Source organism: Phyllostomus discolor, chromosome 8 (genome assembly GCF_004126475.2).
Source record: "Phyllostomus discolor isolate MPI-MPIP mPhyDis1 chromosome 8, mPhyDis1.pri.v3, whole genome shotgun sequence".
Lineage (NCBI taxonomy): Eukaryota > Metazoa > Chordata > Mammalia > Chiroptera > Phyllostomidae > Phyllostomus > Phyllostomus discolor.
This window is the reverse complement of record NC_040910.2, coordinates 51,904,706-51,931,907: the sequence shown is the minus strand read 5'-3', so window position 1 is coordinate 51,931,907 and position 27,202 is coordinate 51,904,706. Positions and strand designations below refer to the sequence as shown.

The 27,202-nt window shown below is 58.8% G+C and overlaps 1 protein-coding gene and 1 long non-coding RNA gene across 10 annotated transcripts; one reads left to right on the top strand and one right to left on the bottom strand.

Moving 5' to 3' along the window:
• Positions 1 to 1,701: 1,701 nt before the first annotated feature.
• On the top strand, positions 1,702 to 2,194 carry LOC118502030. Its single transcript, XR_004904708.1, has 2 exons — positions 1,702 to 2,049; positions 2,106 to 2,194. It is a non-coding gene; the product is annotated as an uncharacterized LOC118502030 (long non-coding RNA).
• On the bottom strand, positions 2,088 to 25,441 carry SORBS3 (sorbin and SH3 domain containing 3). Of its 9 annotated transcripts, none has more exons than XM_028521594.2 (21): positions 25,082 to 25,405; positions 20,263 to 20,419; positions 19,919 to 20,036; positions 18,470 to 18,663; positions 17,529 to 17,592; positions 15,303 to 15,341; positions 14,781 to 14,874; positions 13,001 to 13,091; positions 12,688 to 12,774; positions 12,537 to 12,590; positions 11,680 to 11,766; positions 11,136 to 11,182; positions 10,569 to 10,708; positions 10,329 to 10,381; positions 10,172 to 10,218; positions 9,879 to 9,993; positions 7,221 to 7,346; positions 5,778 to 6,092; positions 4,919 to 5,022; positions 4,244 to 4,350; positions 2,088 to 2,701 (listed from the first exon to the last, which is right to left on the bottom strand). In XM_028521594.2, the coding sequence occupies exons 1-21, from the start codon at positions 25,327 to 25,329 to the stop codon at positions 2,640 to 2,642; spliced, it is 2,349 nt and encodes a 782-aa protein (XP_028377395.2). In that variant the 5' UTR covers positions 25,330 to 25,405; the 3' UTR covers positions 2,088 to 2,639. The 9 variants fall into 9 exon arrangements, with proteins under 9 accessions (XP_028377395.2, XP_028377399.1, XP_035888568.1 ...); XM_028521598.2 differs by lacking the exon at positions 25,082 to 25,405 and adding an exon at positions 22,621 to 23,088; XM_028521595.2 differs by having other exon boundaries at positions 2,387 to 2,701; positions 19,919 to 19,991; positions 25,082 to 25,411.
• Between the last annotated feature and the right edge of the window lie 1,761 nt (positions 25,442 to 27,202).

Sequence of the window (27,202 nt, the reverse complement as noted above, 5' to 3'; positions counted from 1 at the left end):
CAGCTGTACAGATTGCCCTCCCATGTAAGGCTGCCTCCACGCAGTTTCCTCGGAGGGCAGGCTGGGTGTTTGGGTCGCGGCTTGGCTCTCAGAGCCTAGCACTGCGGTCCTTCCCCCGTGGGGCAGAAGGCAGAGTTGCCAAATGAATGAATGCTGCTTTAATGGTTGAATGGATTCATCCCCCCTCCCCCAGTCTGTTTTATACCTTTTGGTGCTCCCGATCTTGCCTTGGGCAGCCTCTAGAAACATCTGCAGGTTCATCTGCAGGATTGCTGCTCTATGGGCTCTGCATTCACAAAGCGCAGGACACAGACAAAGGCAGCAGGACCTGACCCCTGGGGACAGAAGGGAGTACGCTCTGCTCCAGGCCACTCTGAGCCTCAGGCCACCCCCCCCCCCGCCCCAACGGGAGCAGCAGCCCCAGTGGCCTAAGGTCCTTTCCCGCTCTGACGCCTCAGGTCCCCCTCCCTCCTGAGCCTCCTCCCCCATCGTGCTCCGTCCAGGCACCGCAGTGGTCATCACACACCAGCACCCTGGTGGCAGGCAGCCCAGGGGCCTAGGGGTGGTTTGCTGCCAAGGTTTCAGGTCCCCATCAAAGAGACGGTGTGGATTTGGTTTCTGCCCCAGGGAAAGGCAGGTCCAGCCCTGATACCTCACATGAGGGCATCAGGGCAGGCAAAGAATCCAGCACAGGGATCAGGAACAAGACAGTGGGGTCTCGAAAACCGGTCCGTTTTACAAGACAGGACGGATCTGCCCACTGAGAAGCAGACCGTGGGGAGGATGTCCCCACACGGCCACAGCAGGGCACGCAGGTCTCGTTCTTCCAGCTGCCGCTTAACCACCCCTGGGGCCCAGTCCTGCCCCGGCTCCGGGAACCAGCTGGGGCTTGGCCACCACCCTGTCACTCACAGGCCTCACCCGCCTGCCTGGGCGAACCCAGGCCCCAGCGCCTCCCCCGCCCCCCCCCCCCCTCAGCACAGCATTGTCAGAAGGAATGTGAAAGGGGCCCAGCCCGGGGCCACCCCATGGAAGTCCTTGACCTCGTACACAACCTTCCTTCTTCAGAGGCCTCTGGACAAGGAATGCAGACAGGTGGCGACAGTGCTGGACCTGACTTCAGCATTTCTAACAGCGTGACTAGACCGCTGGATGTCTCCGCCCCCCTGCTCCCGTGAAGCAGAGTCCAGCCTGCCCGCTGCTGCGCTGCTCCCAGCAGACGGTGGTGTGTGCGCGGCGCCTCACCCCTGCTCAGCCCTCAGCCCTGCCCAGGAAGGCGCTTTCCCTCCTCGGTGCCTCCACTGTCACCCCTCGGGAACCACCAAGGCCCAGGACTCTGAAACCTCGGGCGAGGAGTCCCTTTGGCTAGCTGTGGCCCACCACTCCCAGCTCCCCGCGGTCGACTGCTCAAAATCCCGAGCCGCAAGGAGAAAGTAAACAAACACACAGCACTTCGGTGTGGAACGGGGCACAGGAGGGGAAACGTTAGCAACAGAGCAGTTAGACACGTCATCCAGCCCAGCAACCCCACGGTGGCTCCAGAACCAAACACCCTGCACTCGAGGGCACGTTCAGGGCCATCTCTGGTTTCTCCCCACAGCCAGGCCTGGCCCTGGTCCCCGGGACATCAGTGCTCGAGCTCTCTCTCTTTCTCTCTGTGCTGCTTCTCTGACAGGCGCCTGACCCTGGGGACTGCCCAAGGCTGCCTGAGGCCTGAGATCTGTAGAGATAATAGTGCAGCTTTCCCACCTTCCCCGTACACACGCACATACTCACATCCCATGTGACTCCCAGCACAGCCCACTGAAGAAAGCGTCCCCACAATCCTGAACAAGAGCACCCTCTCCCCCACTCCCAACGAAAGAGTGCGAGGCGAGGTCCCTGGTGTCCGGATTTATTTTATTCTCTTCCAGGGGGGCCTGGGGCTGGGGGAGGCGGGGGAGGCTGGAGGGCAGCATGCATCGGCCTCCTGGAAAAGTCTGGGACGGGCAGGCCTCGGAGGCCCATCCTTCCTGGGCGCTGCAGCAGCAAAACAGACACGTGGCCCAGGTCCGGGGCTGGGCAGCCTTTGGGCAGGGGGGCCTGCAGGCGAGACCCCTGGCCAGGCCTCAAGTGCCAAGGAGGTGCTGCGTCCACCCCCCACTTCACTCCCAGGTCCAGCTGGAAGCAGGAAGGCAAAGGGGGTGACAGGCAAGCTGGAGTTGAAGGGGAGGAACCCCCTCCAGGCGGTGGCCTTTGGTCTCCATCAGGTTAGGAAGCTGGTCCTTGTTAGAGGAACCCCATGGGGGTGAAGCTGGGAGCCAGTCCCTGTTAGAGGAGACGCCATAGCAGGGTGGGGGTGGGAGATTCCGGGGTCTGGTCTCAATAAGGCCTGGAAAGAGTCTCCACTTCAAAGCAGACCTCTATATTTGGGGGGTCAGGAAGGGGAGGAAATAAAAGGATTGTGGGAGGAATGCTTGTGTGCTGTGGGTGGTAATCAGTCCAGGGGGCTTCGAGGGGCTCTGGGAAACAGGCTTCTGGGGTGTCTGCAGATGCCAACGGCCAGGTCCTAGGGGCAGAGGAGGGGTGCTCTCTGCATGGGAGCAGTGCTGCTGCTGCCCGCCCGTCCAGGCTGGGCTCTGAGATGCCACGGAGACCTCTCACACCGGAGCTACATAATTCCCAGGGAATGTCCCAAATTTCTGGGTCCTCCGGGAGACACCTAAAAGAAGAAAGACAGAAAGATCATGCCCCATACTTCTTTTTTAAAATAGATTATGAGGGCCCTGACCCCTGCTGGCAGTGCCCACAACTGCAGGTGGAGGGAAAACTTGTCCTCATTCCCGTCCTCTAGTGGCAGAAGCTTAGATAAGTGAAGCTACACTCGCTGAATTCAGTAATGATGGATCAACTGAGAAGGAGACGGCTGTGGGGCATTGTGAACACAGCAAGGAACGACTTCACCCCTCTTTGGGAAAATGAGGAAGGGGGAGGATGCCAGTGGGAGGAACCACAGAACTTAAATCTGGAGGAGTCCCGCTAGTCTAAGTGCAACACCCTCCTTTCAGAGACGGGCAGGTGAGGCCCAAGAGGCAAGTGAATCCCCCCAAAGCACTCTGCTGCATAAAGGTCAAGGTGGACCTGAAGTTCAGGCCTCTGGCCTGCTGCATCCCCGAAGGCACCATGTCCTGGGGCGGTGGAAGGGGACTCGAGAAGGTGGAGGAACATGAAGTGGCCATCCTGGCCTTCCTCTCCTGGCAGGCTGGCATCAGTTTCCCTGCGAGCAGCCCATGCCCACCCTGTACCCAGGCCTTGCTGATGTTGTCCCCCTGCCTGGGGGGCATTCCTTTCCCACTCTGCGACCCTTCAAGGCCCAGCTCCCCCACTTCTTCCAGGAAGCCCTCCCTGACTTGCACTGTCCACAGTGATAAGCCACATGTGGCTACTGAGCACATAACATGTGCTAATGTGACTAGAAACTGAACTTTCTAGACCTTTCCTCTAAAAGCACATGTGGCTTATACCACAAAGGTGGTGCTTTTTCTCCTTGTCTATATAAATTTGCAAAACTTGATTAATAGATTAAAGAAATTTGAACACAGAAATGTACAGAGCAGAATGCAGATGTGCCCCAAGCCCCACCCTCCAAGGTAAGGACCTTTAACTCATTAGTGCTTCCCAATCGATCACAGGTGTGTCTGAAGCTTGGTCACCAGTGAGGTGCTGGGATTCAGGGGAGAAAGGGTGGGCTGCCAGGTCCAGGATGCTCCTGAGTGCCCCGCCCAGGCAGCCTGCTGCACTAGGGTCCGAGGGTGGCTGGGGCTCTGAAGCTGAGGCCTGGACAGGGCCCGCCCACAGTGGGGAAGCAGGCTATCAGAAACCTACAGGTCCAGGGCCAGGCAGAGGCCAAGGCCAGCCTGAGGCTTCCTGTGTTAGTCCATTGCCTGCGCTGTCCTTGGGCCAGCCCTGAGGGCCGGGACCTCTCTCTCCTTTCATTGGAGAGGGGTTGGGGGGAGCTAGCTGCTGGCTGGGGTGGGGGTGGAGGATACACTGAATCGATCGATGACCCTGGGCCTCATCCCTCTGTGAGGGATGAGGGCAACAGCCAACAGCAATGGCTCAGAGGAAGCATCCAGGGCCAGGCCTCCCCAGGAGCCAGGCCAGAAGGTATGTGTGGCAGGTCAGGCTATGAGCCAATACACCCCCCGGACCCTGAGATGCCCCCATCCAGCCTGTCCTGCAGCACCCCACCAGGCCCACATACCCACAAACCAGCCGTCATCACACTGCTGCATGACATCCACCCGGTCCCCCTCCCGCAGCTCTAGCTCGTCCTCGTTCTGGGGCCTGTACTGGTACATCGCACGGTACCTGCAGGAGACATCGTCATGGCAACCACCAGGGCCCCACCCCTTCCTCAGACCCCACCCGGAATCTACACTCAAGCGTGTGTCATCCAGTGATCTTCCCAGGGTTTCTTGGACTCCCATTAGCCCTGGCCTGGCTCCGGGGACGGCAGCTCTGTCCGGCTGCGGTGTCTTCTCCCCCAGGCCAGCTCCCTGCCCTCCAGGCCCTCACCACCCACCCCTGCCTCCTCGGAGCTCCCCGTGTCTTCGAGTCTGTTCTACCAGTTTCTATACTTCATGCATCCACACACTGACTTCAGGGCTGGAAACCCAGGGAGGGGACTGCAGCTGGGGGCTGAGTGTGGGGGGCTTGCTCTGAGGCTGCAGGGCTGACAGGGACAGCTTGGGACACTGCAGACAGGTGACCCCACCCCTGCCACCAAGTCACCTGGAAGCCTAGCAAGAACCAGCACTACCTATCAGGAGTTTACCAAATCCACTTGGGGGGCCAGGATGGACTGGGGGGTCAGTGTGCTCAGCAGTGCCTGCCAGCAGCCCCTACCCCTAACCAAGCACCCTCAGACAGTACTCACGGGGTCCAGTGTATCTGAGTGGTGTGGGGTGAGGAGGTTCCCAGGTCCAGGGGACGGCCAGAGCCTCCAGGATGGGACAGAGAAGACCCAGGGGTGCCGAGACTCTGGGGGTCCACGGGAGGAGAGGCAGACACAAGCCAGCATGAGGCAGGGGCAGTAAAGCGGCCTCCTACTCCCCTGGGGCAGCCCTCCCTGCACTCTCCCCTACCCCTGAGTCCCCATGCACCGCACAGGGGTCTGTGATCATTTCCCCTCACAGGGAGGGCTTGGGTGGGGCGGCCGGTGGGAGGAGGCACAGCCTGCTCACACTGGCTGATTGCGTGAGAGAGGACTGACTGCCAGAGTGAGCTGCGTGTTTGTAGGCTGTCGACACGCAGACCATCAACTATACTTAACCATAAACTGTTAGTTCAAACCTGCCCAATGGCTCTCTGCAGTGGGAATATTGTCCCCTTTCTGCAGGCGAGGAGACCCACATCCGGAGACTGTAAGTTACATATGCAGGGCCACGCAGCACATTGACAGCACACCCCTGACTCTCCACCCCACCCTGTGCCAGAGGCTGCTAGAGACCAGTCACAAAAGTGGGGTCTGAAGGGTCAGGAGGCCTGGGCTGGCTTTGGGGTCCCACCTAGAGCCAGCTGGCTACCCTATTCTCCCTGGGATACAGCTGGAAGGCCACAACCAACTTGAGGGTTAGAAAGGTCCACAAGGCCAGGGTGGGGCTGTGGTGCCAGGTTCTGCCTAGTCAGTCCCAGGGAGGGCTGGGAAGGGTTTCCATGTGCAGCCCCGTCACAGGAATGGGGGTAATGGGATAGGGAGCAGGGGTCAGTTCTCCACCTGAGACAGGTCACCTTACCTGGGCCTGGGGTCTGTGCTCCTGCGTGGAGAAGGAGAAGCCAGTGCGGCGGGGGGAGGTCCGGCCCCCCCAGTCGCTGAGGTCAGTTGGACTGCGTGGCATTACGGGGGAGCTGGGGTGACGGGCGGCCAGCCGGGCGGCGGTGGTCAGGCGGGGAGATGCAGGGAGCTGGGGGCCCTCGTCACAGACGCGGAGCCGGGGCTCGCGGCACACCTGCACGTAGCTGGCAGGGAAGATGCCCTGGCGCCCCGTGCCCGAGATGCGCCCCTCGTACCAATTCTCATTCACCTTTCGGATCAGGCAGATGCGTTCCCCCTGTGGGGAGAGAGGAGTTAGCATCTGGAAGGCCTTCCTGGGCCCATGCACCCAAGAGCACATGAGCGGGCCCCGAAGGATCTGGCTCGGAGAGGTCGGCAGGTTATGCAGAGGTCACAAGGCTAGGAAGCGGAGGGTCAGGAGGCCAACCCGGGCTGCCTGGCAGAGAGCAGAAGTCTCAGCCCTTCCCACAGCATGTGGCGCTGGGTTTGGGTCAGGTCCTGCCCCTGGGGAATACAGCCCCTCTGAGCTCCCAGCTCTCCCAGCAGAGCTCCAGGCACAGGGGGCTGGCGGCAGACAACACAAACCCGAGCCAGTTCCTGCCCATTTCAAGCTATGCAGCTCCGCCAGGTCACTCTGCCTCTGAGCCTGAGTTTCCCCACCTGGGAAGGGAGGGAAGCAGTACTGTCGCTGTGAGGAGCAGCGGAGACGGATGCCAGATTGGTAAGGGGTACTGGGCGCACCAGCCACCACGGCCAGGACTGGGTCCTGTCCCCGCCTCCACACGCGGTGACCCTGTCACCACTGCCAACAAACCCCTGGAAGGTGGCCGGAGCTTCCTCAGCCCTGTGATGCGACGGAGGTAGGGGTGGGGGCACTGCCCTGGGGAAGGACATTCACTAGGGGCACTCATGGCCTCTGCCCCAAAAATCAACCAAAGGGAGGCCAATTCCCTGCTTTCTAGGACAACTTTTTTTCAAGCTTTCTTGAACTCATTCTATAGTTAAAACTGTGTTGTACCAACCCAGTACACAGCACACACACACACGGCACACACACATGGGCACACATACGTATACACACAAAGGCCCAAAATGGGAAGGGATGCCCTTTCTACACGCAAGGCATTCTAATTTTTCCAGTTTATTTTCTTTAAAAAAAATGCCAATTGTGATCCTCAAAACCTACCAACCGGGAATTAAAAGAACATCACAACTACTCTAGAAGTTTCAGACTTTTAAAAAATGGCTAAATTAAGGGAAATATATCCAAAGAGACCAAGAAAAAAAATGGAAGTACTAGATGAAGACAGATACACCCAACTCTCACAAAATGTTTTAGGGCACACATTTCCCTCCGTCTTCACCAGCCCCCGCCCACCCCCACCCCCACCCAGCCTGGCCGCACCTTTCGGAAGGACAGCTCCACCTCCAGATCCCCCTTGAAATTGTACTGGGCCACCGCTTCTCCATATTCCAGCACCTGGTAGGTCGGGGACTTGAGGGGCTTGGGGATCTCATCTGCAGGCAGCACCTGCAGGGAGAAAGACCATGAGGAAGGATCAGCCTAAGACAACAGAGGCGGTGTAAGTGAGATCTGTCCCCAGGCCGGAGAGGGGACAGACACCTGATGCAAGCCTGGGGTGGCCAGGGGCGAGCCCAGCCAAGGGCGCTGTGAGCCTGGAAGACCCCTGGAGGAAGCACTTCCACTGGAGGCACGTGGAGTGGGCATTACTGACTGGGGCAGCGGGTGCCCAGATGGAAGCCAGTTCAGTGAGAGAGCTGAGCTCAGAGGGCAGGGGGAAATGAGCGCCTAGGGGCGGGGACCGCCTGGTGGCCTGCTCTACAAGCGAGGGTCGGACATTTTACTGTCGCTGAGAACCGAGTGTCTCTCTTCCTCCTCCCCTCTACCCCCCGTTGCCCCGAGTCAGCATGTCCCCTTCACTTCACCCCACTCATAAACCTAGAGGCTAATACACTATTTCATACTAAGATATAAATACTGACGACATGGGATACTTTATCCACTTTGTGAAATTTCAGGGTCAGAGAGACAGTTCTGAGGGCAGGGGAGGCCCACTGATGGCTGTCCAATCAAGCGCCTGAATGAAACAAGAACCTCACCCATGGGTCAAGGAGCAGGTCACAGAGGAAATGAGAACACAGTCTGAGTGGAATAAAAAGAAATGTATCAGAATCTGTGGGATGTAGTTAAAGCAGTGCTTAGAGGAAAATTTATAGCCTTAAAATGCTTATATTTTGGAAAAATGTTTCAAATCAACCCTTTAAACGACCACCCTAAAAAACTACAAAAGAAGAGCAAATTAAAACTAATGTAAGCTAAGGAGAAAATAATAAAGAAGCAAAAGTCAATTATATGGGAGACAAAAATAGAGAAAAATCAATAAAATCAAAAGTTGGTTCTTTGAAAAAATCCACAAAACTAACAAATCTCTAGCCAGAATTAGAGCATTAGACACAAACTATCAATATCAGGAGTGAAAGAAAGGACATCGCTACAGATCTTAGCAACATTAGAAGGAAATAAGGAAATATTATGAACAACTTTAAACTAATAAATTAGATAGCTTGAAATCCCTTAGAAGGCACAAATACCGAAGAGAGTTGACAGTCCTGTACCTGTCAAACCCAGAACCTGTGTCCGGGTTCAGAGTCTGGATCTTCTACTTAACAACGTGTCCCTTAGCCTTGCAAGCTCATCTGTAACGTGGGCAGGTCTAGCACTTCCCTGGGCTAATGGAGGGACAAGGGGCTCATTCAGGTGACTCTGGAACAACATCAGTTTGAACTGTGGGGGTCCACCCATACACAGATTTTTTTCCCAGGGAATATATTGGAAAATTTTTGGAGATTTGTGACAATTTGTAAAACTCACACATGAACCACGTAGCCTAGAAATACTTTTTAAAAAAACTAAGAAAAAGGTTATGGTGCTGGTTGGTGTGGCTCAGTGGATTGAGCACAGATCTGTGAACCAAAAGGTTGCTGGTTCAATTCCCAGTCACAGCACATGCCTGGGTTGTGGGCCAGGTCCCCAGTAGGGGACATGTGAGAGGCAACCACACATTGATGTTTCTCTCCCTTTCTTTCTCCCTCCCTTCCCCTCTCTCTAAAAATAAATAAAATATTTTTTAAAAAGAAAAGAAAAAAGTTATGTCCCGAGTACATAAAATATATGTATCCTCTGTTCCTTATGATTTTTTTAAAAGATTTTATTTATTTATTTCTAGGGAGGGAAGTGGGGGAGAGAGAGAGAGAGAGAGAGAGAGAGAGAGAGAGAGAGAGAGGCGTCAATGTGCGGTTGCTGGGGGTTATGGCCTGCAACCCAGGAATGTACCCTGGCTGGGAATCGAACCTGGGACACTTTGGTTCCCAGCCCGCGCTCAATCTACTGAGCTACGCCAGCCAGGGCCCTTATGATTTTCTTAATAACGTTTTCTTTTTCTAGTTTACTTTAGTGTAAGAATACAGCATATAATACAGATGACATACAAAATATGAGTCAATCGATTGTTTCTGTTACCCATAAGGCTTCTGGTCAACAGTGGGCTAGTAGTAGTTAAGTTCTGGGGGAGTCCGAAGTTACAGTAGATTTTTTATTGTGTGGGACCAGCACCCCTAACCCCTGCATTGTTCAAAGGTCAACTGTACAGAAGATGCAGATGCCGCAAGTACACGTGACCTGTAAACATCACACTTTGTACTCTTGCCAGGTGTCATTAGGATTCATCCCCAAGACAGCTTGAGAAAGATGGGTTCTGCATGGTGACGGGCTGGGGCACTGACAGGCTGGCGGTCCCTGGTTCTCCCCATGGGCTGGGTTCCACCTGCAGCCCTCACAGAACACACACTTCCCGAGTGATGGCCAAGTGCTGGGCCACACCAAGGGGCCAAGGTTAGGAATGAGGCTGAGACGTGGCCCCCACCCTGAGGTCCCAGTTGCCTCTTGGGGACCCTGTGAGATAGGGCAGCCAGCCGGAGAGAGAAGCCGCGGGCGGACCAGGACCAGGGCTCTGCACAGGGGCTCCTGCTGGCTCCTGCTCACCTCCACGTAATTAGCAGGGAAGATGCCCACCCTGCCATGGTGTTCCCCCTCCAGCCAGTTCTTGTCCACCTCCTTGTGGATGTAGACGATGTCACCCTTCTTCAGGGTCAGCTCCCTGGAGGCCAGAGCAAGGACAGGAGCAAGCTGAGGTCCTCCCCCTCCTTCTGCTCAGAGCCTGTCCAAAACACCCAGGGTGCCCTCCACCCGCTGGGGATGCCCCCCTCAGGCCTGTGCCCCTCCCCCAGAGTGCAGAGCCAGCCCCAGGGGTCAGGGGTGTGGAGAAGGGCACTTACTTGGGGGACTGTGCCTGGAAGTCAAACTTGAGCCTGGCAGCCTTCCTCTGTGAGGGAGAGAGGACACAGGGGACGACCCGGGTCAAGCAGCCGCCAGGACCGGCCTCAGGCCTCAGACCCTCTCGGCACCCTGACGCTGAGGTTCCCACCCCCTTACCTTCTTTTCTTCCTTCCTGGCAGGGCTGACCCCTCGTTCGGAGACACTAGGGTCTGCGGAGAAGGATGCGCTCAGCTTGGGAAGGCCATGTGTGGGGGCGAGGGCGGGGGCTGGGATGGGGTTATTCCCCTCCCCATCCCGCACCAGCAGCAGCAGCGGCTCTAGGATCTTCCCGCCACACCCCCGGAGGCACGAGACGGAGGCGTCGGGGTGAGAAGAAGAGCAGGATCTGGTCCTTACCTCGGGTTGAGGAAGGGTAGACAAAATCCCTACGACCTAGGAAGGGGCTTCCGCCATCCGCCATTCTGTGGGGGCTCAGGGGTCGGGAGGAACCCCGGTAAAGTGCATTCGGGAAGCTGGGGCTCCAGGCGGAGGCGGGGCTGCGGGGACACAGTGAGTGAGCCACCTGTCTGGCTTCCCGCCCCGCCAGGCTCATCCCCGAGCGCCCCACGTCTGCCCGATGGCCAGCGGCCTCCCTCCCCCGCGGCCCCCAGGCTCTCCACAGGACGTCCTACTTCCCAAAGCGGAGGGCCGGGCCGGGAAAGGGTGCGGCCGGCAGGGAGGCGGGGGCGCGCTGGGAAGTGCTGGCCGTGGCCACACAGCCCTCGGCTGAGGACAGTGTCCATCTGGCGGCCGGGGACGGCGCCCCCAACCTCGGTCCCCGCGCCGAGCGGCACCGAGTCCTTGTCCGCCACCTGCAGCCCTCCAGGCCCCCCCCCACCCCGTCCCCACGCCACGTCCCCTCCCGGAGCCACGTCCGCTCCCCAGCCACGTCCCCGCCACCCTCCGCGCACGCCGGCCACTTACCGCGCGGGGGGCCGCGGCTCCTGGGACCGTCGAGGCACCTGGGACGCCTGCGGGGGAGAGCGCGGTCAGGACCGGGACTGACCGGCCGCAGTCAAGGCCGCCGCCTCCGGGAGAGTTCGTGGCTCGGAGGGAGAAGGTGGGCGGGGCGGGTCCGAGCGGGCGGGACCCGGGAGGGGCCAAGGAGCCGGGGAGGAAGCGCGGGGAGGGGCGTGGGGAGGGGCGTGCGGAAGCGGGAGGGTAGCGTGGGGGGGGGGCGGGCCGCGGGCGGCGCCGCGCGAGGATCCCCGCGGGTTGAAGTCAGGACCGGGCGGGGAGCCCCGACAGCTCGACATCGAGCTGAGGCGGATTCGGCCTGGAAGAGCTCCGGGAGTCGCGCGGAGAAGCCCACGCCCCGCCTCTAGTGGAGGAGAGCGCGGGCGCGCGTCCAGTCCGCCTCAGGCGCGCTGCGTGCAGCCGGAGGGGCGCCGTGGCCTGCCCCGCTCACCCGAGCCCAGCTGCGGCGCACTCAGGCCCAGAGTCTCCCAGGGAGGCTGGGCAGATGTACCTTGGGGGATGGCTGCCTAGTCTCAATAGCCCGCAAGTCCTTGTCCAGCTCCGCGCTCAGCTTGGCCAGCTCTCTCTCCAGCAAGACCTGGGACGGGATGGGGAGAAGCTTGGGCAGTGCACGGTTGGGGGCGCCGGTCAAAGGTCAGACGTGAGAAGCCCAGTGGGCAGCAGGACAAAGCACGCGGTGCTTGCGCTCTGGTAAAGGGCGGGCTCGGGGCACGGGCCAGGACGGGCGCCCTGCCTGTGCGCCTGCCTGGAGGTGTGTCTCAGGGTGTCAGGAGGGCCTGGCCACAGCCTCTCACCGGCCCCTCCCTCCTGACCCAGCTCACCTATCTAGCACCCAAGACAGTGCCTCAGGACTTCCCCATAGTCCCTCTGCACCGTTTTTTGTCGTGTTACTTCTCGGTCCAAGCCTGCAGGGCTCCCCGTTTCTGGTCCCACCGAGTCCTCCATGGCCGAGCTTCACTGTACCAACTGGCTCCTCGCCCCCTACACAGCCCACGCTGCCACCCAGACTTTGCCTCTGCGCCTCCCCCACCCAAGCACACTCTCTGCCTGGCCAAACCCTCCCAGCTCCTTAGAGCCCAGCACCACCTCCAAGAATACTTCCCAACAATTCCGGCCACACTGCCCACTCTTTCCTCTGCTTCTACTTTGATCATCACACGTTTATTCAATGCGAGTTTGAGTGCCTACTGTATGCCGGGCAGAGGTAAACTGCATGGGGCTGGAGGGGATCAGAGCTTTGGGATCTGTGTCTTCTACCCACGGTCAGAGCCAACTTCACCCAGCATCTGTCTCCTTGGTCCCCCAACACTGCTGCATCCCCTCCCCCACCTTCCCTGCAGTACTCACCTCAATGGGCTGGGAGGGCTTCTCCACAGGGTCATCCACCAGAGGTTTCTTGGGCTAAGGGCAGGAAGGCAGAGTCAGAGGGGGGAACCCATTTGCCAAATGCACTAGCCGAGGGGCATGCCCACCTGCACAGGGCCAGACCCACTCTCACCTTCTGCCCAGTCTCCAGTTCTTGCAGAAACTGGTTCCAAGATTCTTCCGCCCAGATGTTGTCCGCTTTCTCGCGGCGCCTGGGCACCTGCGTGGGAGTGGGCAGGCATCAGTTTGAGTAGAGAGGGGCTGGGGCCCTGGTCAGGCCTTCAGGCCAGGGCCCCTCCCTGATGACCCCAGCCCCTCCTAATGGGTCCTGCGCTCGCCTAGCTGCACAGGCCCCAACTGAAAGGGCATTATCTTCGCCCTTCCCGCAGAGGGACCTGGCCAAGAAGTCACTGGGCGCAGTGTGGGGAGCGCCCTGGGCGGGTTACCTGATTTGGGGTCTGGGACAGGTTGGAGGATGCTCCGGGATTACAGTGGAAGGTGCTTCTAGGAAACTCTTCAGAGCAGTCCCAGCTTCTTCTAAAGAAAGGGAAGGGTGTGTCTTCAGTTTCATTTTAGGAAAACTGAGGCGTGAGTGAGAACACAGCCCGGCAGAGGGAGCTGCACCCAGTCCTCTCCTGCTCAGGCCATGGAGCGGAGTTACAGAATGGAGAGTTACGAGTGCTGAGTTCAAACCTCAGCTCTCCCTCCTAGCTGTGCTACCTTCTAGCAAGTTACTGAACCGCTGGAGCCTCAGATTCCATACCTGTGATGTGAGAATGATTCCCACCTGTGCGAGGGTGCGGGGAAGCTTACATGAGGCACACAGCTGAGACAACAGGAGAAGGCTTGACACACGCACAGGCTCCGTGAGTGGCCTTTCCGGCTGGCTTGCTGAACAGCCTGCGTTTGCGTTTGGTCTGGCCCCGTGACTGTGGCTGTGTGTCTGTGCTCATTCGAAGAAGCTGGTCTTTCTGGCTGCCATGCCACTCAGTCTGCACCCATGCCCAAGGGTATGGGACTACACCCTCATCCAAGGAGGACCCAGGGCAGGGAAAGAGCCCCAGCCCTGACCCTCGAGCCCTGGGCCTCAGCGCTCTGAGCGCTGGCTTCAGTGACCTCATCTGGGGACCGCTCCGGCCACATTCCAGGCGCTGTGCTGTCAGAGCTGCCTTAGTCCCCTCTGGGACTTCCTTTTTGGCCGGCTTACATGCCCCGGCCTCTGTTGAACTGGAGAGTTTTCACGAAATGGAGTGACTGCGCCAAGCTTACCAAACGATGGAATGTCTGACCAGAGGGCCAGGGTTTGTTTGCTGTAGTCATGACTCTATTTTCTACTTTCAAAATAATATTGGTATTGCCCATGAAAATGAGACTGGACTGTGTTGTTCCTAATTCAAGGAAGCTCTAGTCACAATTAAGCCTGTTGATTAATAATGCTTGTGGAGTCTTGCTATGAACCTTAGACCTCACAGCCACCCTATGATTCCCACTTGCCAGATGGGGATGCTGAGGCTTAGATTGCTTAAGTTGCCTGCAGTCACAAGGCTAATGGCCGCGCACCAGCTTGAACCCAGAACTCTGAGTCCAGATCTTGCGCACTCAGCCTCTATCTTGTTGATGAATCTGAGAGCCACAGGCCCGCTACGGTCGTGCCAGTGGGGCTAGCCCCTCCCGGAAGGAGTAAGGACCTCACTGGTTTCCCTGCAAGCAAAGCTCCCGATTCCCAAGGGGCAGCGGGGTGAAGCCTCACCAGCTCCTGGCAGCTGGGCTGGGCCTGTGTAGTTTGCACAGAAAAGCAGCCACATTCTTCACCTCTCTAGGGGAGTTCCTCTCTCAGCAGCATCTAGGAGGACACTTGGGGTCCCCCACCCCCTTGTTTTCTCTCAGGCATCATCGAAGTGATGGCCACAAGTCCATACCTAGTCACAGGACACAGGGCTCTCCACCCCATATGACATGTGGTTCCTTGAGGTGATGAACCCCACTGCCAACCACAAAAGCATCACAGAGGGCCCTGACCAGGAATAGGTACAAAGTCCACCCCAGTCTGCCATTCCCCTTGGGCCCTGGACAGTAGGGCAGAATCAGGGCCATGCGGACCCTGAGAAGGGGCTGGGCTTTGAGGTTGTACCCGCTGTGGCCACCAGGGGGTGCCAGTCTCCCACAAGGAACCCAGTTTCCCTCTTCGCTCTCAGGTCCCTTCCCCACTTCAGCTTATCAGCTTACCCGCTCAGAGAGGTGGCCTGGCCTGGCCGGGAGGCAGGTCTGTGTGGGGGCCCTGGATGCCTTGAGTCTGCAGAGGTGGCACGGGAGGAAGCCACTGGGGATGGGAGAAGACAGGCGGGGGTGGGGGCAGTGAGAGCAAGGGTTAGGGGTGCCTGGCACCCATGCCCACCCACGCTCCTGGGTAGCTTGTGGGAAGTGGGGTGGTGTTCGGGACCACTGAATGTGGGCTTTGCACGGCGAGTTTTGCACTCTTTAAGAAATCTTCAAAACAGCTCTGGGGTAGGTAGTGTCCCATTTCACAGATGAAGACAGGCCAAGAGAAATCACAGCCCTAGGCTGGCCATTCACTGGACAGGGAAGCTGAGGCAGTTAATTACCACATGTTAAGGAGGTTGGATCTTACCGGAAGTGGGCTACACAAACTTCCCCAGCTGAACTAAGCTGAGTAGGGAGCCCCAGAGCCAGGTATGGCTGCAGAGAGGGGCAAGCACAGGGCCAGGCTGCAGTGGGCCACCCCCTCACCTTTGGGTGGTTCCTCAAGGGTCCAGTCCAGCTGCAGGTCTGCAAGAGCGAAAGGACCGGGTCAGGGGTGGGACAGCAGGCGAGGGCGGGGCACCCCGTGGGGCTGCCTCAGCTGCTCCTAGCCTGCCCCTGCCCACAGCAAGAGCCAAGGGACTGAGTCAGGGCCTGAGGAATGTCCCGAGGGAGGGAAGGAATCAGGAGGGCCATTCTGGGGAGGGCTTGACATGCCTCTGGCGGAAGGCCCGAGCCAGCCAACCCGGGCAGCGGACTCACTCTGAACTCTGGCACCTCCCTCCCCAGTTACCACAAAGCCCCACTCCCTGACCTTTTAGACCTGCCCTCACCAGGTCAGGTAGGGGAAACTGCACTTCTTCCTCTCCCTCTCTCCCCTTCTGCACCCTCTCCTAAATGAGCATCCTTCCCCCTTTGCCCAGACCCACTCTGCACAGTGCTCATGACTCTCTCTCTGGGGCTTCCTAGGGAAAGCAACTGACCAGCTGACCCACCGATCTCCTAGGCAGGCAGACATGCCCCCACAGCTCCTCAAACACCAACCAACATACCCTTCTCTGGGCCCCAACCTTCCTCCAGTTCCTGGGTGGGGGGGGGGGGGTTCTGCTTTCCTTGAAAGCCCTGGGCTGGCTGTGACTCACTCAGTGTCCCCAGTTCGCCTGCCTGTCATGAAGGCTTCAGCCCCACCATTCTTGCCCCAGCAGCTCTTCCCCAAACCCAGTGACTTCCACATTACCAAGTCAAATGGTCAGTGTATGGGCCCATCACCAGCATTTGTCACAGTGGGTCCCTTCCTCCTTTCAAAATTCCTCTTCCGCTTGTCTGCAGGGAGACCACTCTGGTTCTCTGCTGCCTCCCGGCCACACCCCCTCAGTCTGCACAGCTGAGTCCTGCTTGTCTGGGGGCCTCAGAGCGCTCAGTCCTCAGGCCTCTGTCGCTCCCTCCCTAGGTGACCTTGTCTAGTGTTCTTGAAAGATAACATCTAGCCCAGGGATTCACAACCTTGGCTGCACATCAGAATTACTGGGGCAGTTTACATCAAAGTCTCTTTGAGTGAGTCCCAGGTATTTCTACCTGCAGCCCTGGCGTGGCCGCTGAGCTATGGATTGTGAGTTAACTGCCCGCTCAACACCTCCACTTGGATGCACCGCATCTGGAACCACAGGCCTCTGACACCAAGCCCCTCTCACAGTCCTCCCTGCATGTAGAAGCGGTTGCTCCATTGGATGGCCTGCTCAGTCCTAAAGTCAGCCAGGACTCCTCTCTTTCCTGCCACGTCCAGTCCCACGACTCTGTCTCCGAATCCCACCAGGCCTGCTGCTGCCGCCCTGGTCTGAGGTGCTGTGGTCTCTGAACTGGACTGAAGCCAAGCCTCCTAGCCGGCTGCCTGCGTGCACCCCTGCCCTCTCTTTCCCACCTGGCAGAGCCTGAACGAGCCTTTCCAGGTGTCACTTGTCACAGCATGTCACTCTTCTGCTCAGAACCCCCCAGGGGCTCCTCAGCTCTTGCAGAATAAAAGCCAAAGTCCCTATAATGGCCCCAAAGGCCCTCCGTGACCCAATCCCATCTCCCACCACCACATGCCCTCTCCATTCCAGTCCAGCCCCTCCTTGATGCAAGAACATGCTGGCTTGCTTCTGCCCCTGGGTCTCCAGGGTCTTCTGCCCTGTAGGGCTAACTCCTGCATTCCCTGAGCTTTCTGCTCCGACGCCACTGAGCTGAGTGGGTGGGGGTGAGTAGGGGAGTGGTGCTTCCCTGCCAGCCTCCCCACACTGGGTGCGCCTGGCCTGCTGTTCCCTAAGCGCTGACCCCCAGCTGCCACGCATTCATGTTTGTTCTCTGTCTCCCTCTGTCCTAAGCTTCCCCAGGGCAGGAACATTCATTTTCATTCTTTTTTACCCTCCACACCCAGAAGAGTGCTGGCACATACTGAGTGCTCAAGAGGTAGTTGAGGGAATGACTAGGTGACTGAGGGACCTTGGGGATCCCCAGTATGCTCAGAGGATATGGGGGACAGTGTCTGCGCATCGCCCCCCCAACCCCCAAGGACAGGGAGGAGATTGGAAGTCACTTCCTCCGGCCTGTTTTAGGACCACTCAGCACAGAGCCTGGGGTGCTTCCTGAGCAGGCAAGTTCCCTTTTCCATCCGTCCCATCCCGAGCCCCAGGGCCCGGAGCCCACGCAGGCAGAGAGGGCACTGGAAGGCTGTCTCACCTGGCATTTTTCGGTGAATCTGCTGGAACATTCTTCGGTACCAGTCCCTGGGACTGTCAACACTCTGGGTTCAGAAAAGGCACAGTCAGGCCACCCGCCCAATATTAAGGCACAGAAGTTCTTCCTTATGGAGTCTTTTCCCTGTAAGCCTCAGTGGGTGGGTGTGCGGTACTTAATGACAGTAACTTTGTGTGGCTGGTGATACACAAAGAAGATAAGAACTGTGGGTGGACCCTCAGCAGTGATGACCCCAAGCTATGAAATGCAGGGTGGATCACACATTTTTTACTTTGCTTTCCTATATTTCTGATGTTGTTACAAAGAATATATGATGCAAAGTAATGAAAAATCAATGCAATAATATAGGTGGAAATGGTCTTCCACATTCCCTGCCTCACCTGAGCCTTAAGGGAGCCTTGGGAGGCAGAAAGCATATGTCACTGACTTCAGGTTCAGGTTCAGGTTCAGATGAGGGAGTGGTGAATGGAACCAGAAGCAGGTGGCTGGCTCGAGACAGGCAGGGGGTGCAAGGAGGGCAGAGCTGCTGGGAGCCTGGCGCCCGGGCTGGCCCACACTCACCCACAGCCATGAGGCCTTCTCGCCCAGGGCTCTACTCACTCATGCAGCCAGGCATCTGCCCAGCAACCACTTCCCAAGCGCTGTGACCATGACACTAAGAGGGGTCTCACAGTGCTGGCCCTCCGCCTTTGGGAGCCAGGGGCATTCTCCGACCCCTTACTCCACAAACCGGGTACAACTCGGACACACAAGACTGCCTGTAATTTTGTGGGGCACATGGCCTTTGGAACCCATTGTGGTTGGACCCCTCATTTAGTCTGAAATGCTTGGATACCACCTTAGTTGCCCCCATTTTAATTCACAGAGTCACTCAACATGGGTCCTAGGGCCCCATCCATCTTGGCCCCCGGCCCCAGACTCACAGATCGGGGGGCAATAGGCATGCCGCTCTCATCCACGGGCCCGATTCCCTCGTACTTGACCCAGCGCTTGTCCCGGCGTTTGCTGTCCTTGGTCCACGTGGCTGACCAGTTCTGGGGGTGCTGGGAGGTGGGGGTCTTCTGAGTCCCCGAGGGCCGGTTCCCAGGGCCTGGCCAGGTCTGATACCAAGCAGGGTCTGCGGGCATGTGCATGAGAGCGTGAGTCCCAGGCAGGGGCCCCACCTGGCCTTGTCCACCCCTCTGCTTCTCGGAACATTGATCCCTGTGGGTTGGAACATTTCAACATCTCCTCGTCTGTTTGAGCTGATGATGCAGACTCCACCAACCTCCCATTCCCAGCAGGACCTCGGGCCTCCGCTTGTTTATGTTTTAGTTAAAGTGAATATAAATGGATTTTGTCTTGAGAAATCTCTGCCCACCCCACCCTGCTTTCCTGGGGCTGTCCTGCAAGCTTCCAGAATGAGGGCTGGGAATCATTACTTGCAGAACATGCTGGGGTGTCCCAGCTGAGGAAGCAGAGGGCGGGGCAGAAAAGACACTGGGCTTGGAGGGGACGGACCTGAATTCGGGCCACTGCTCTTGGGCACCTACTGGCCATGTGACCTTGGACACAGCAGTCAACCTCCAGTGCCTCAGTTTCCACTTTAAGGGGCATCGTGGCAAGGATTCAGGGACATTTAGAGGGTGTGACCGTGCCCAGCACAGTGCCTGCCGCATGGTCAAGAGGCTCTGGATAAGGGACAGAAACTCATTCCCCAGACAGCGCTGCGGAGTCCCAGCTTCCCTGGGCCCTCAGCCCCAGGTCCCCAGAGCAGCAGCCTAGGGAAGGCTGCTGTGTGGATCTTGACTCGGCCACTGTGGCTGAGACTCAGCTCCTCACCGGAAAGATGTCCACACTTTGCCAGGATGTTGAGGGATTACATAAATGAGGCTCGGAAAGCATCCTTACAGAGCCCAGCACATTCTGCATGCTCAGCAACCATTTGTTAAAGGAATCGACCCCTCAACATAGTGCCTGCCTCCTCTGGGCCCTGCACCCAGGATGTCCCAGGACCCTGTGGCCCAGGCCTGGGTAACTCCCAGGAGCCCAGGGGCTGACCCGCTCTCAGGGCTGCCTGTCCACCTGTGTTGCGCTGGTTTGGGCCCCACACCCTTCTGCAGCCAATGAGTGCTCACACCCTCCACGCTTCCACCCAGCCCAAGCTGCTCCCTGCCCTACTGGAGCACCCCCCACCGCCCCGCAGCAATGCCCCCCCCACACATACACTTCCTTCCCTGCACAGGGGCGAGGGCAGGGAAGGGATGTGTCAGCGGGTTCTGGCTTTCACTCCCTCAGGCCGGCCACGTGCTGGCCCAGGGAGGGCAGTTAGCTGGCAGGGAGTGCCCCACCCCCATGGGGCTCCTGGACCAGGTTCTCCTGGACAGACCCACCTGGGTGCCGGGAAGCGTCTCTCCTCGGTGGGAAGTGCCCATTGCACACGGTCCTGGGCGCAGGGTCATGGAACTGGAAATTAAGGGTGTTGGAGCCACCATTCCGGATCACAGGCACCTGTGGGGAGGGGCCAGCAGGGGCCAGGAGCAGCAGCTCAGGCCCCGAAGTTTCCACGAAGGGTGGGAGGGATGGCTGCCAAGGCTCGGCTGTTCCCCATGGTGGGGCTGCAGGGCCAGCCTGATCCCTAGAGCTGTCTTCTGACCCATCCCCTCCTCCAGTCCTTTACCCCTGCGGCTCCCCACCTGTCCTGACAGGTCCCCACGGACTTTGCTGCCTCACTTACCCGAGTCCCCCTGGAGGATGACCCTACGTGGGCCCGGAGGTGGCCAGGGATGAAGTCGTCCAGGCTGAGCCCAGCTGGAAGGCTGTAGGGTGGGGCCTGCATACTTGGGTCAAGGTCGGAGGACTCCGGGTGTGCCAGCAGCTGTTCTGCACGTCCTCTGTGGGAAGGAGGGAGGAAGGGAAAGCCCTGCTGGACTGGCTGCCTGTGCCCTCTGGGCTTGACCTCGGGGTGGAGGCGGAGGGGATGGCTGGGTGGGAGCACCAGCACCCAGGAAACAGGCCACTCCAGGCACCCGCCCGCCGGCTGCCAGGGCTGGCTCCCAGAGGCACAATGGGCTGCTTGTTAGGCCTGGGCAGAGGCTCCGGGTGGGAGTGGGGGCAGGGAGGCTGGCCAGGAGCGGGCCTGCTGGCCAGGCCCTCTGGGGCTCTCACTGCACAGTCAGCCCGTTCCCCCAGAGGGAAGGCAGAGGGAACTGGGGCAGCTGGCAGAGGAGGCCTGGGCACGCGGGACTTCGTTTCAGTTCCCTCTGCCTCCCTCAGCCCCTGTGTGAGCATCTGCCCCTCGGGCTGGGGAGAGGCCTTGGGCAACCGCAAGGCTGTCACCCACTGCCCAGCATGGACAAGGTTCCAGGGAGAGGAGGGCATAGGGCATTTCCAGGCAGCAGGAGCTGCTCCTGAGCTCAGAGGGTTGTCGGCCGCCTTGTTCGGACTCAGGGGGCTCCAGGTGCGAGGGTGCCAGTGGGGCAGGGGCAGAAGGCTGAGCAGTAGGTCAGAGAAACTTGTGCATGAGGGGTGGCACTGATTCTCTCTCTCTCTCTCTCTCTCTCACACACACACACACACACAAACACACACACCACTTTCTCCTATACCCCCAGGCTGTTTTTTCAACAGGCCTTCCTGGGAGCAGCATGCCTGACTGACCAGTTGGGCTCTTTTGCCCCCTGATCAGGGGAAGGGCTCCAGGCATCCAGGAGATGGAGGCAATGGGGCGGTCTGACAAGGCTTTGCTCCCCAGAGAGCAGTGGTGGGGAGCCGGCCCCTGTCACCTGTCCCGGAGGCTGAACCAACCAGCACCACCTTCTAGACTGGGCCAGTTCTGGTGTTTTTGTCCAGTGAGGCTTGTGTGTGCAGTGGGGCCTGGGGGTTCCCGGAAGGGCTGTGAGGGCCTCTCGAGGTGCTCTGTGTGTGTCTGTGTGGACTGGAATGCAAGGGCAGCACAGGGCAGATGACTTGGGGGGGTTACCACAGGACGAGGCATGTGAGCAGCATGGGGGTTGCGAGTCAGGAGGGTGTCAGGGTGTCAGCTGTGTGTGTGTGTGTGTGCGTGCAGCACAAGAGTTATGGAGACCAAAGGGGTTGCAGGCACAAGAGGGGTTCAGGTTACTCCTGAACCCAGTTCCTGGGGCATGGAGGGTCCAAACAAGGCTGGGACAGCTCCCCATCTCTGGTCTGAGCAAGGATTTCTTCTGACTCTTGAAAGGCTTGCTGGGGACCAAGCTTGCCTGGGCCCATCCCTGACTACAGCGAGAAGTGGAGGGCTGGCCGGGAGGAGGGGCAGCTCACCAGCTGGATCCAATTAGGGCTCCTACCAAAAGCAACACATGCAGACATACCCCAGTTCCTGCTGCTCTCCCTCCCTTTGTGGGGGGAAATCAAGGCAGAGGAGAGTGGGAGATCCCAAGTGGGGGGCAGGCTGGTTCCTAGCAGCAGCCCCTCCAGGCTCAGCCATTCCAATGGCAGCTGACCCTGCCTCCTACCCAGCCTCCATCTATCCCATCCTGCCCTGCTCAGTCCTCCAGTGGGATGTGGAGGGTGGGGGTCCCCCCATAGCACCCTATTTTTCAGGTGTTGTTGGGGGCCCAGTCTGCCTCTCCTTGTGGCACAGCTCCAGGGGCATGCAAAGGTGGGTGTGGAAGGGTGGCTGAGCCCTTTGGGAGGCAGCCCTGTCACAGGAAGGGGGAGGCATGGGGGAGAGTGGCTCTTCATCTGGTAGAGGACAGAGGGTGCCAGGGTATCTCCGGAGTTCTCCCGGAGCGCAGGCAGCCCTACACCCCCGCGGCCAGCTCCGAAGAGCTGAAGTGGTGAGGGCTCTGCTGTGAAGGTCCGGGCTCCTTCGCCCCTGGAAGTACTGCCCGGACCTGGGCTCTGCCCTGGGCGCCTTCGAGGGTATTTTCTAGCTGTGAGTCCACGTGGACAGGACGGGTTTTCTCAACTTCTCCTTTTTGTGGCTTTAGAGGGGGCACTTCACACCTCTTTCCACCGCAGAGTTTGGGGCGAGGACCCCGGGGGAGGGCTCTGTGCCTTCTTTTCGGGCTGGGCGCAGGTGCCTCCCCGCCCCTCTCCTCCCCACACCTACCTTCCCCGGCGAGCGGGTGGCGGGGACTGAGGGTGCCCGGGAGGACAGGAGCATCTCGGCCGGGCGCCTGCCTGGTACGGCCGCGGCGTGCCCTCGGGGGGAGGGCAGGGAGCGGTCCGGGCTGCGCTGTTCGCCCTCGCGACCGCGTCAGGACAGGCTCCGGGAGGCCAGGCGCCCGAGGAGGAAGAGGGATGGAAGGGGCTGAGCGCGCGAGAGAGGAAGGACGGGCGAAGCGGGGGCGGGCGGGCGGCCGTCTGCCTTCCTCCAATCTGGACTGGGAGCCGGGGATCGGGGCGTGTGTGGAGGGCCTGCGGGGCGGGGGCTCGGGCCTGCGGCCCAGGCGTGCCAGTGGCCTCTGTCGGGGCGCGCGGCTGGAACGCTGTGGCCCTGGTGGAGGGGGCCGGGCCGGCCGAGAGGAGGCGCCGGGAGGGGCCGCCAGTGTCCCTGGGGAGCCCGCTTTGGTTTCCCAGCTGCCTCCCCGCCCCCTACTGCAAGGTTGGCGTCGGGGCGGGTGCTGGGGGTGGGGTGGGGGCGAGCGCCACTCAGAGTTTCCAGCGACATTTCCAGTGGGTGGGAAGGGACCCGCGGCACGGCGGAGCCAGGACGGAGGGCACGAGTGATTAAAGAGCAGGGTGCAGCCAGCTGCTGATAACGGAGGCGGCGGCCCGGAGAAGGGAACGCGCTGCAGACGGGCTGGGGCCGAGATAGGGCTCTCCTCGGGCCGCGAAGCCCCCGCCCGAGGGACCGAGGCAGGGCCCAGCCGCCTCCCCCCGGCTTGGGAGAGAGATTTTGGGCTTGCGTAAGCGCGCGTCTGGGTGTGTGCAAGCACACACACCCGCGTTCGCGCGCTGCCAAACGGGCGCTGCTCACTCGAGCGGGCCCCGCGGCAGGCGGCCGGGGGAGGAAACGGGCCGACGGCGGCGGCCCCCCGGGAGGGCCGCGCCCCTGAAGAGGATGAGGGCGGCTCCCTTTGGCGGGAACGGGGTGACCGGGTCTTGGTGTTCCCACACACCGCATTTGTTTTGATCTCGCAGCTTTTCCGCTGTTCCCGCGGCTCTGACTGTGGCCCCAGGAGCCCGAACCCGCGGGCTCCCGACCTCTCGGGCAGTCTCTTCTCCCCTCTGCCCGGCCCCTGCGCGCTCACGGGGCCGGCGCTGGGGAGTGAGGGCGCTCGGTGAGTGTGCCGCACTAGCTGGAACAACTCCGGAGTACTCCTTAGCCGCTGGCTTGACTCTGGGACTCCGAGTCCCAGATAGCAAAGAGGTATTGGGCAAATTCAGATCTATTTTGGGAGTGGTCGGTTATAAATTAGGAAAATATGAAAGCAGTCGTTGCGTATCTACTGGGGGCAAGCTCGCTGTCCCCAGGCCTCCGCGCACTAGAATGGCGATTTTCAACTAACGTCCGCAAGGATTTTTAACACATGCAGTAGCTGCCTAGTTGGTCAGGGGCACTGACCTCTTTTTCCTTAGGTTGTCAAAAAAAAAAAAAGTAGAATAAAAATGACAGCAGCCAACACCACAATAGCCTTCCAGTGTAAATGCCCTGTCTTGAACCATAAATAGATAGGTCCTGTAACAGAGCTGCATCTTATTGGTCACGTGGCATGATAAGGTTGCGCCTGATTGGTAAATTCTTGGTACCAGACATCCTTCTGTGCAAGTATAGGCCCCTGATGTTTTAAGGTCACTTTGGAGCAAAAAAGGTAGGCAATTACTATTATTACTTTTTTGGTAAATCAATAAAAATTATACCTTTTTGTTGTCATACTGGCAAAAAAATGTTTTGTTTTGGTTTGGTTTTTTGGTGTGCCGCAGAATTTTAGTAGTTTACATGTGCTGTATGATGAAAAAGGTTGAAAATCGCTGCACTAGAGTGTTGTCAAGTGCTTCATTCAACTCAAAAGTTGAGTGGGAGGGGAATGGACGAAAGATGAAGCCACTTGCTCGGTTAACGGGCTATCCTGCTTGTGTTGAAGACGCAGGAAACTCTCTCACAGTGAACAGCGGAAGGGACGCTCAGGCCGAGGAGCGGAGAGAGGAGCGGCTACGGGCGGCTCTCGAGTCTGCGGGCTGCACTAGCACACTGGCACCTCTGGGGGCGCACTGGGAAGCCGATGCAAGGTTTCCAAGGAAGAGCTTAGAAATGATTCCGGGGGTTCGAGTCTTGCCAGTCCATGGGGAAGTATTTGGTAAAGGCTCTTATGACACTGCATAGGGAACTCAACGGGATCCCCTCTAAGGCCCCTTTCAAGCATCTGTGATTCTCCGGGAAAGCTGAACTATGGGGGTGGGGAGTGGACACAGCAGCCCCACCCAGAGAAGACAGCCGCAGAAAGGAGGGCTGGTGGCAGTGTGTTTTCCCTGCTCCAGAGCTTAGACAGCGATCGTCACCATTCCCTGCCTGCCCCCTCAGGACAAATGATGTGCCCATTTCCCTTGTGACAAGTTTCCTTCCCCACCTGTCACGGTCCTCAGGACTAGGAAGGGCTGCATCTCTCTCATGTTCTTCCTTGTTCTCCAAAGATGGTGATGCTGAAGATATTCCAACTCCAGGAACTCTGGTCATGCCCCTTCTCACCAGCAGCGAGCTTCTCTTATTCTCTAGGCCTGTGACCTGGACTCCAAGATAAATATTTAATGTAGAGGGTGCAGCAGAGCCGACCAAGGTCCCAATTTCCTGTTTCTCACGAAGGGAGCTGGCAGCCATGGGTAAGAAGCTGGGGACTGGCTACCAGTGCCATCTCTATGGGAACAGGGAGCCCAGCACACAGCTCGGCAGTGGGAGGCGGGCAGCGGGACACCTGCAGAGCTGTTTGACTGCTGCCTGTCTGCAGACACCTGGGCTCTGCAGGGCTCATCCCCTCTCTCAGCCCAGAGCCTGCTTGGCTCTGGCACCAGCCGAAATCGCTCTCCTTCCAAGGGTCTTAAGTTATGTGCTTGGCCCAAGGAAGAGCTATTGTTTAGATAACAGCTTCCCTTCACCCTGTTTCCTGATGCCCACCAGCCTCACAGAAGAGAGGTTAAGAGATTGGTGGGAACAGACAGCATAAGGCACCACGACCAACCGACACCTTTCCTGCCCCTATTTAGGGGTAAGAATCCCTAAGGGAAAGAGTAGCAAAGTCCAGAGCTTCAGCCAAGAACCAGGTATCTGATTTCCTGACCCCTCTCTCCAGGCTCAGCTCTGCTCATTGCTGGCCCCAGCCACAGACAGCTGGCGGCGTTTAGGGAGAGGCTGTGGCTGGGGCAGGCTGTCCTAGGTAACCTGGCTGTTGTCAACAACACAGCAGATTCCTTTCATCCCGATGCATTATCTCCTAACTCCCTTATCATCTAACAGCACCCTCCCCCACCCCCCACCGTGACTCTTCCCCATCTCTGGCACTGCCTGCAGTCAGGGGGCCACCCTGCCTTCTCAGAGCCACCTGAGCCACGGCAAACACAGTTATGTAACTGCTCTGTTTTCCTGGCTATCTGATCCTGGTCAGCTGTGTGCCCCTCCCCCACCCTTTTGTTCTGAGGATTACCCCCCAAGACACCCAAGTTAACAGAGGTCTGTCCATGCCCACCCACCATCCTAAGGGGGGATTAGCCAGGAGACCAGCCGCAGATGGGTGGCTCTTCCTAAAGCGGGGTGGGGGGGCCTGCACCGGAGTGGGGGGTGCTCTGCAAACCATCTACTGTCACCAAGAGGAAGGATGAATGGACATAGCACTGAAGTAGCTTTTCATTGTGAGTAGGATGAGCACACAAGTCACTTTTATTTCTCCAGTGGGAAAAGGAAGCAGGGGTTCCCAGAAGACATAAACCTGGACTCTTACTTCTTGAGGACTGTCATTACTGGGCACAGGGAGCTTGGCATTCAAATGCCACTCTCAGGTCTACCCTGAGCAGCCCAGTGGCGCCCGGCACCAAGCCTCAGCCCCCAGGCTGGAGAGTTAGGCAGCCTCTGCTATCCTTTCTCTCCTCCTCCCCAGGGATGGATTCCGGTGTGCTCTTTAGTGAGGCTTGAAGCAGGCCTCTCTGTGCCCTCGGAAAAGTGCTCTCTGAGGATTGAGCAAGCAGACTGGAGGGACTTGCAGGCAGCACTGTCCCTTCTGAGGAGGGCGCCTTCTCTAGAGAGGAAGACCACAGTCACCTAATAGTGAGCTGCTGCAGCAGACACCACAGCAGGAATGGGGCTGTGCGCCTTCTCCTGGGCCCAGCCCCTTCTGCCGGGCCCTCTCCTGATTCCAGCCCCCACTCACTCACTCCAGGTTCTCCCGATGGCCTTCACCCAGGCCAGACCTTCACAGGAAGGGAAGCAACAGAAGAGGAACACAGAGACCCACTGTGAGGCTCGGAAGACTCTTCTAAGCTGACAAGGTCCTGACCTGGGCCATCTGGGCTCCATGATTTTGGGTATAGTCCCTGTAAGGTAAGGGATCTCTGTGGGTGAAAAAAATACCCATTCCAGGTCAGGTGTGTCGGTGTGGGCAGCCAGCGGCAGTGGGCGGGTTCCCAGAGGGGCAGAGAGGAAGGCTTTTGGGCCTGCCTTGCAAGGACTGCCTTTACGCAGCCCGTGGGATGGACTGGACAGG

What these genes read in the sequence shown, in the direction of transcription:
- SORBS3 (XM_036032673.1), bottom strand. Translation starts at nt 25,329, where the DNA reads ATGGCTGCCAGCTCCCTTCGTGAGAAACAGGAAATTGGGACCTTGGTC. An exon ending in CAGGCCACCTCTCTGAGCGG is followed by an intron (nt 13,092 to 14,780) that starts GTAAGCTGATAA and finishes CCCTTTCTTTAG; the next exon opens with AAGAAGCTGGGACTGCTCTG. An exon ending in TTCCAGGCACAGTCCCCCAA is followed by an intron (nt 9,994 to 10,171) that starts GTAAGTGCCCTT and finishes TCTGGCCTCCAG; the next exon opens with GGAGCTGACCCTGAAGAAGG.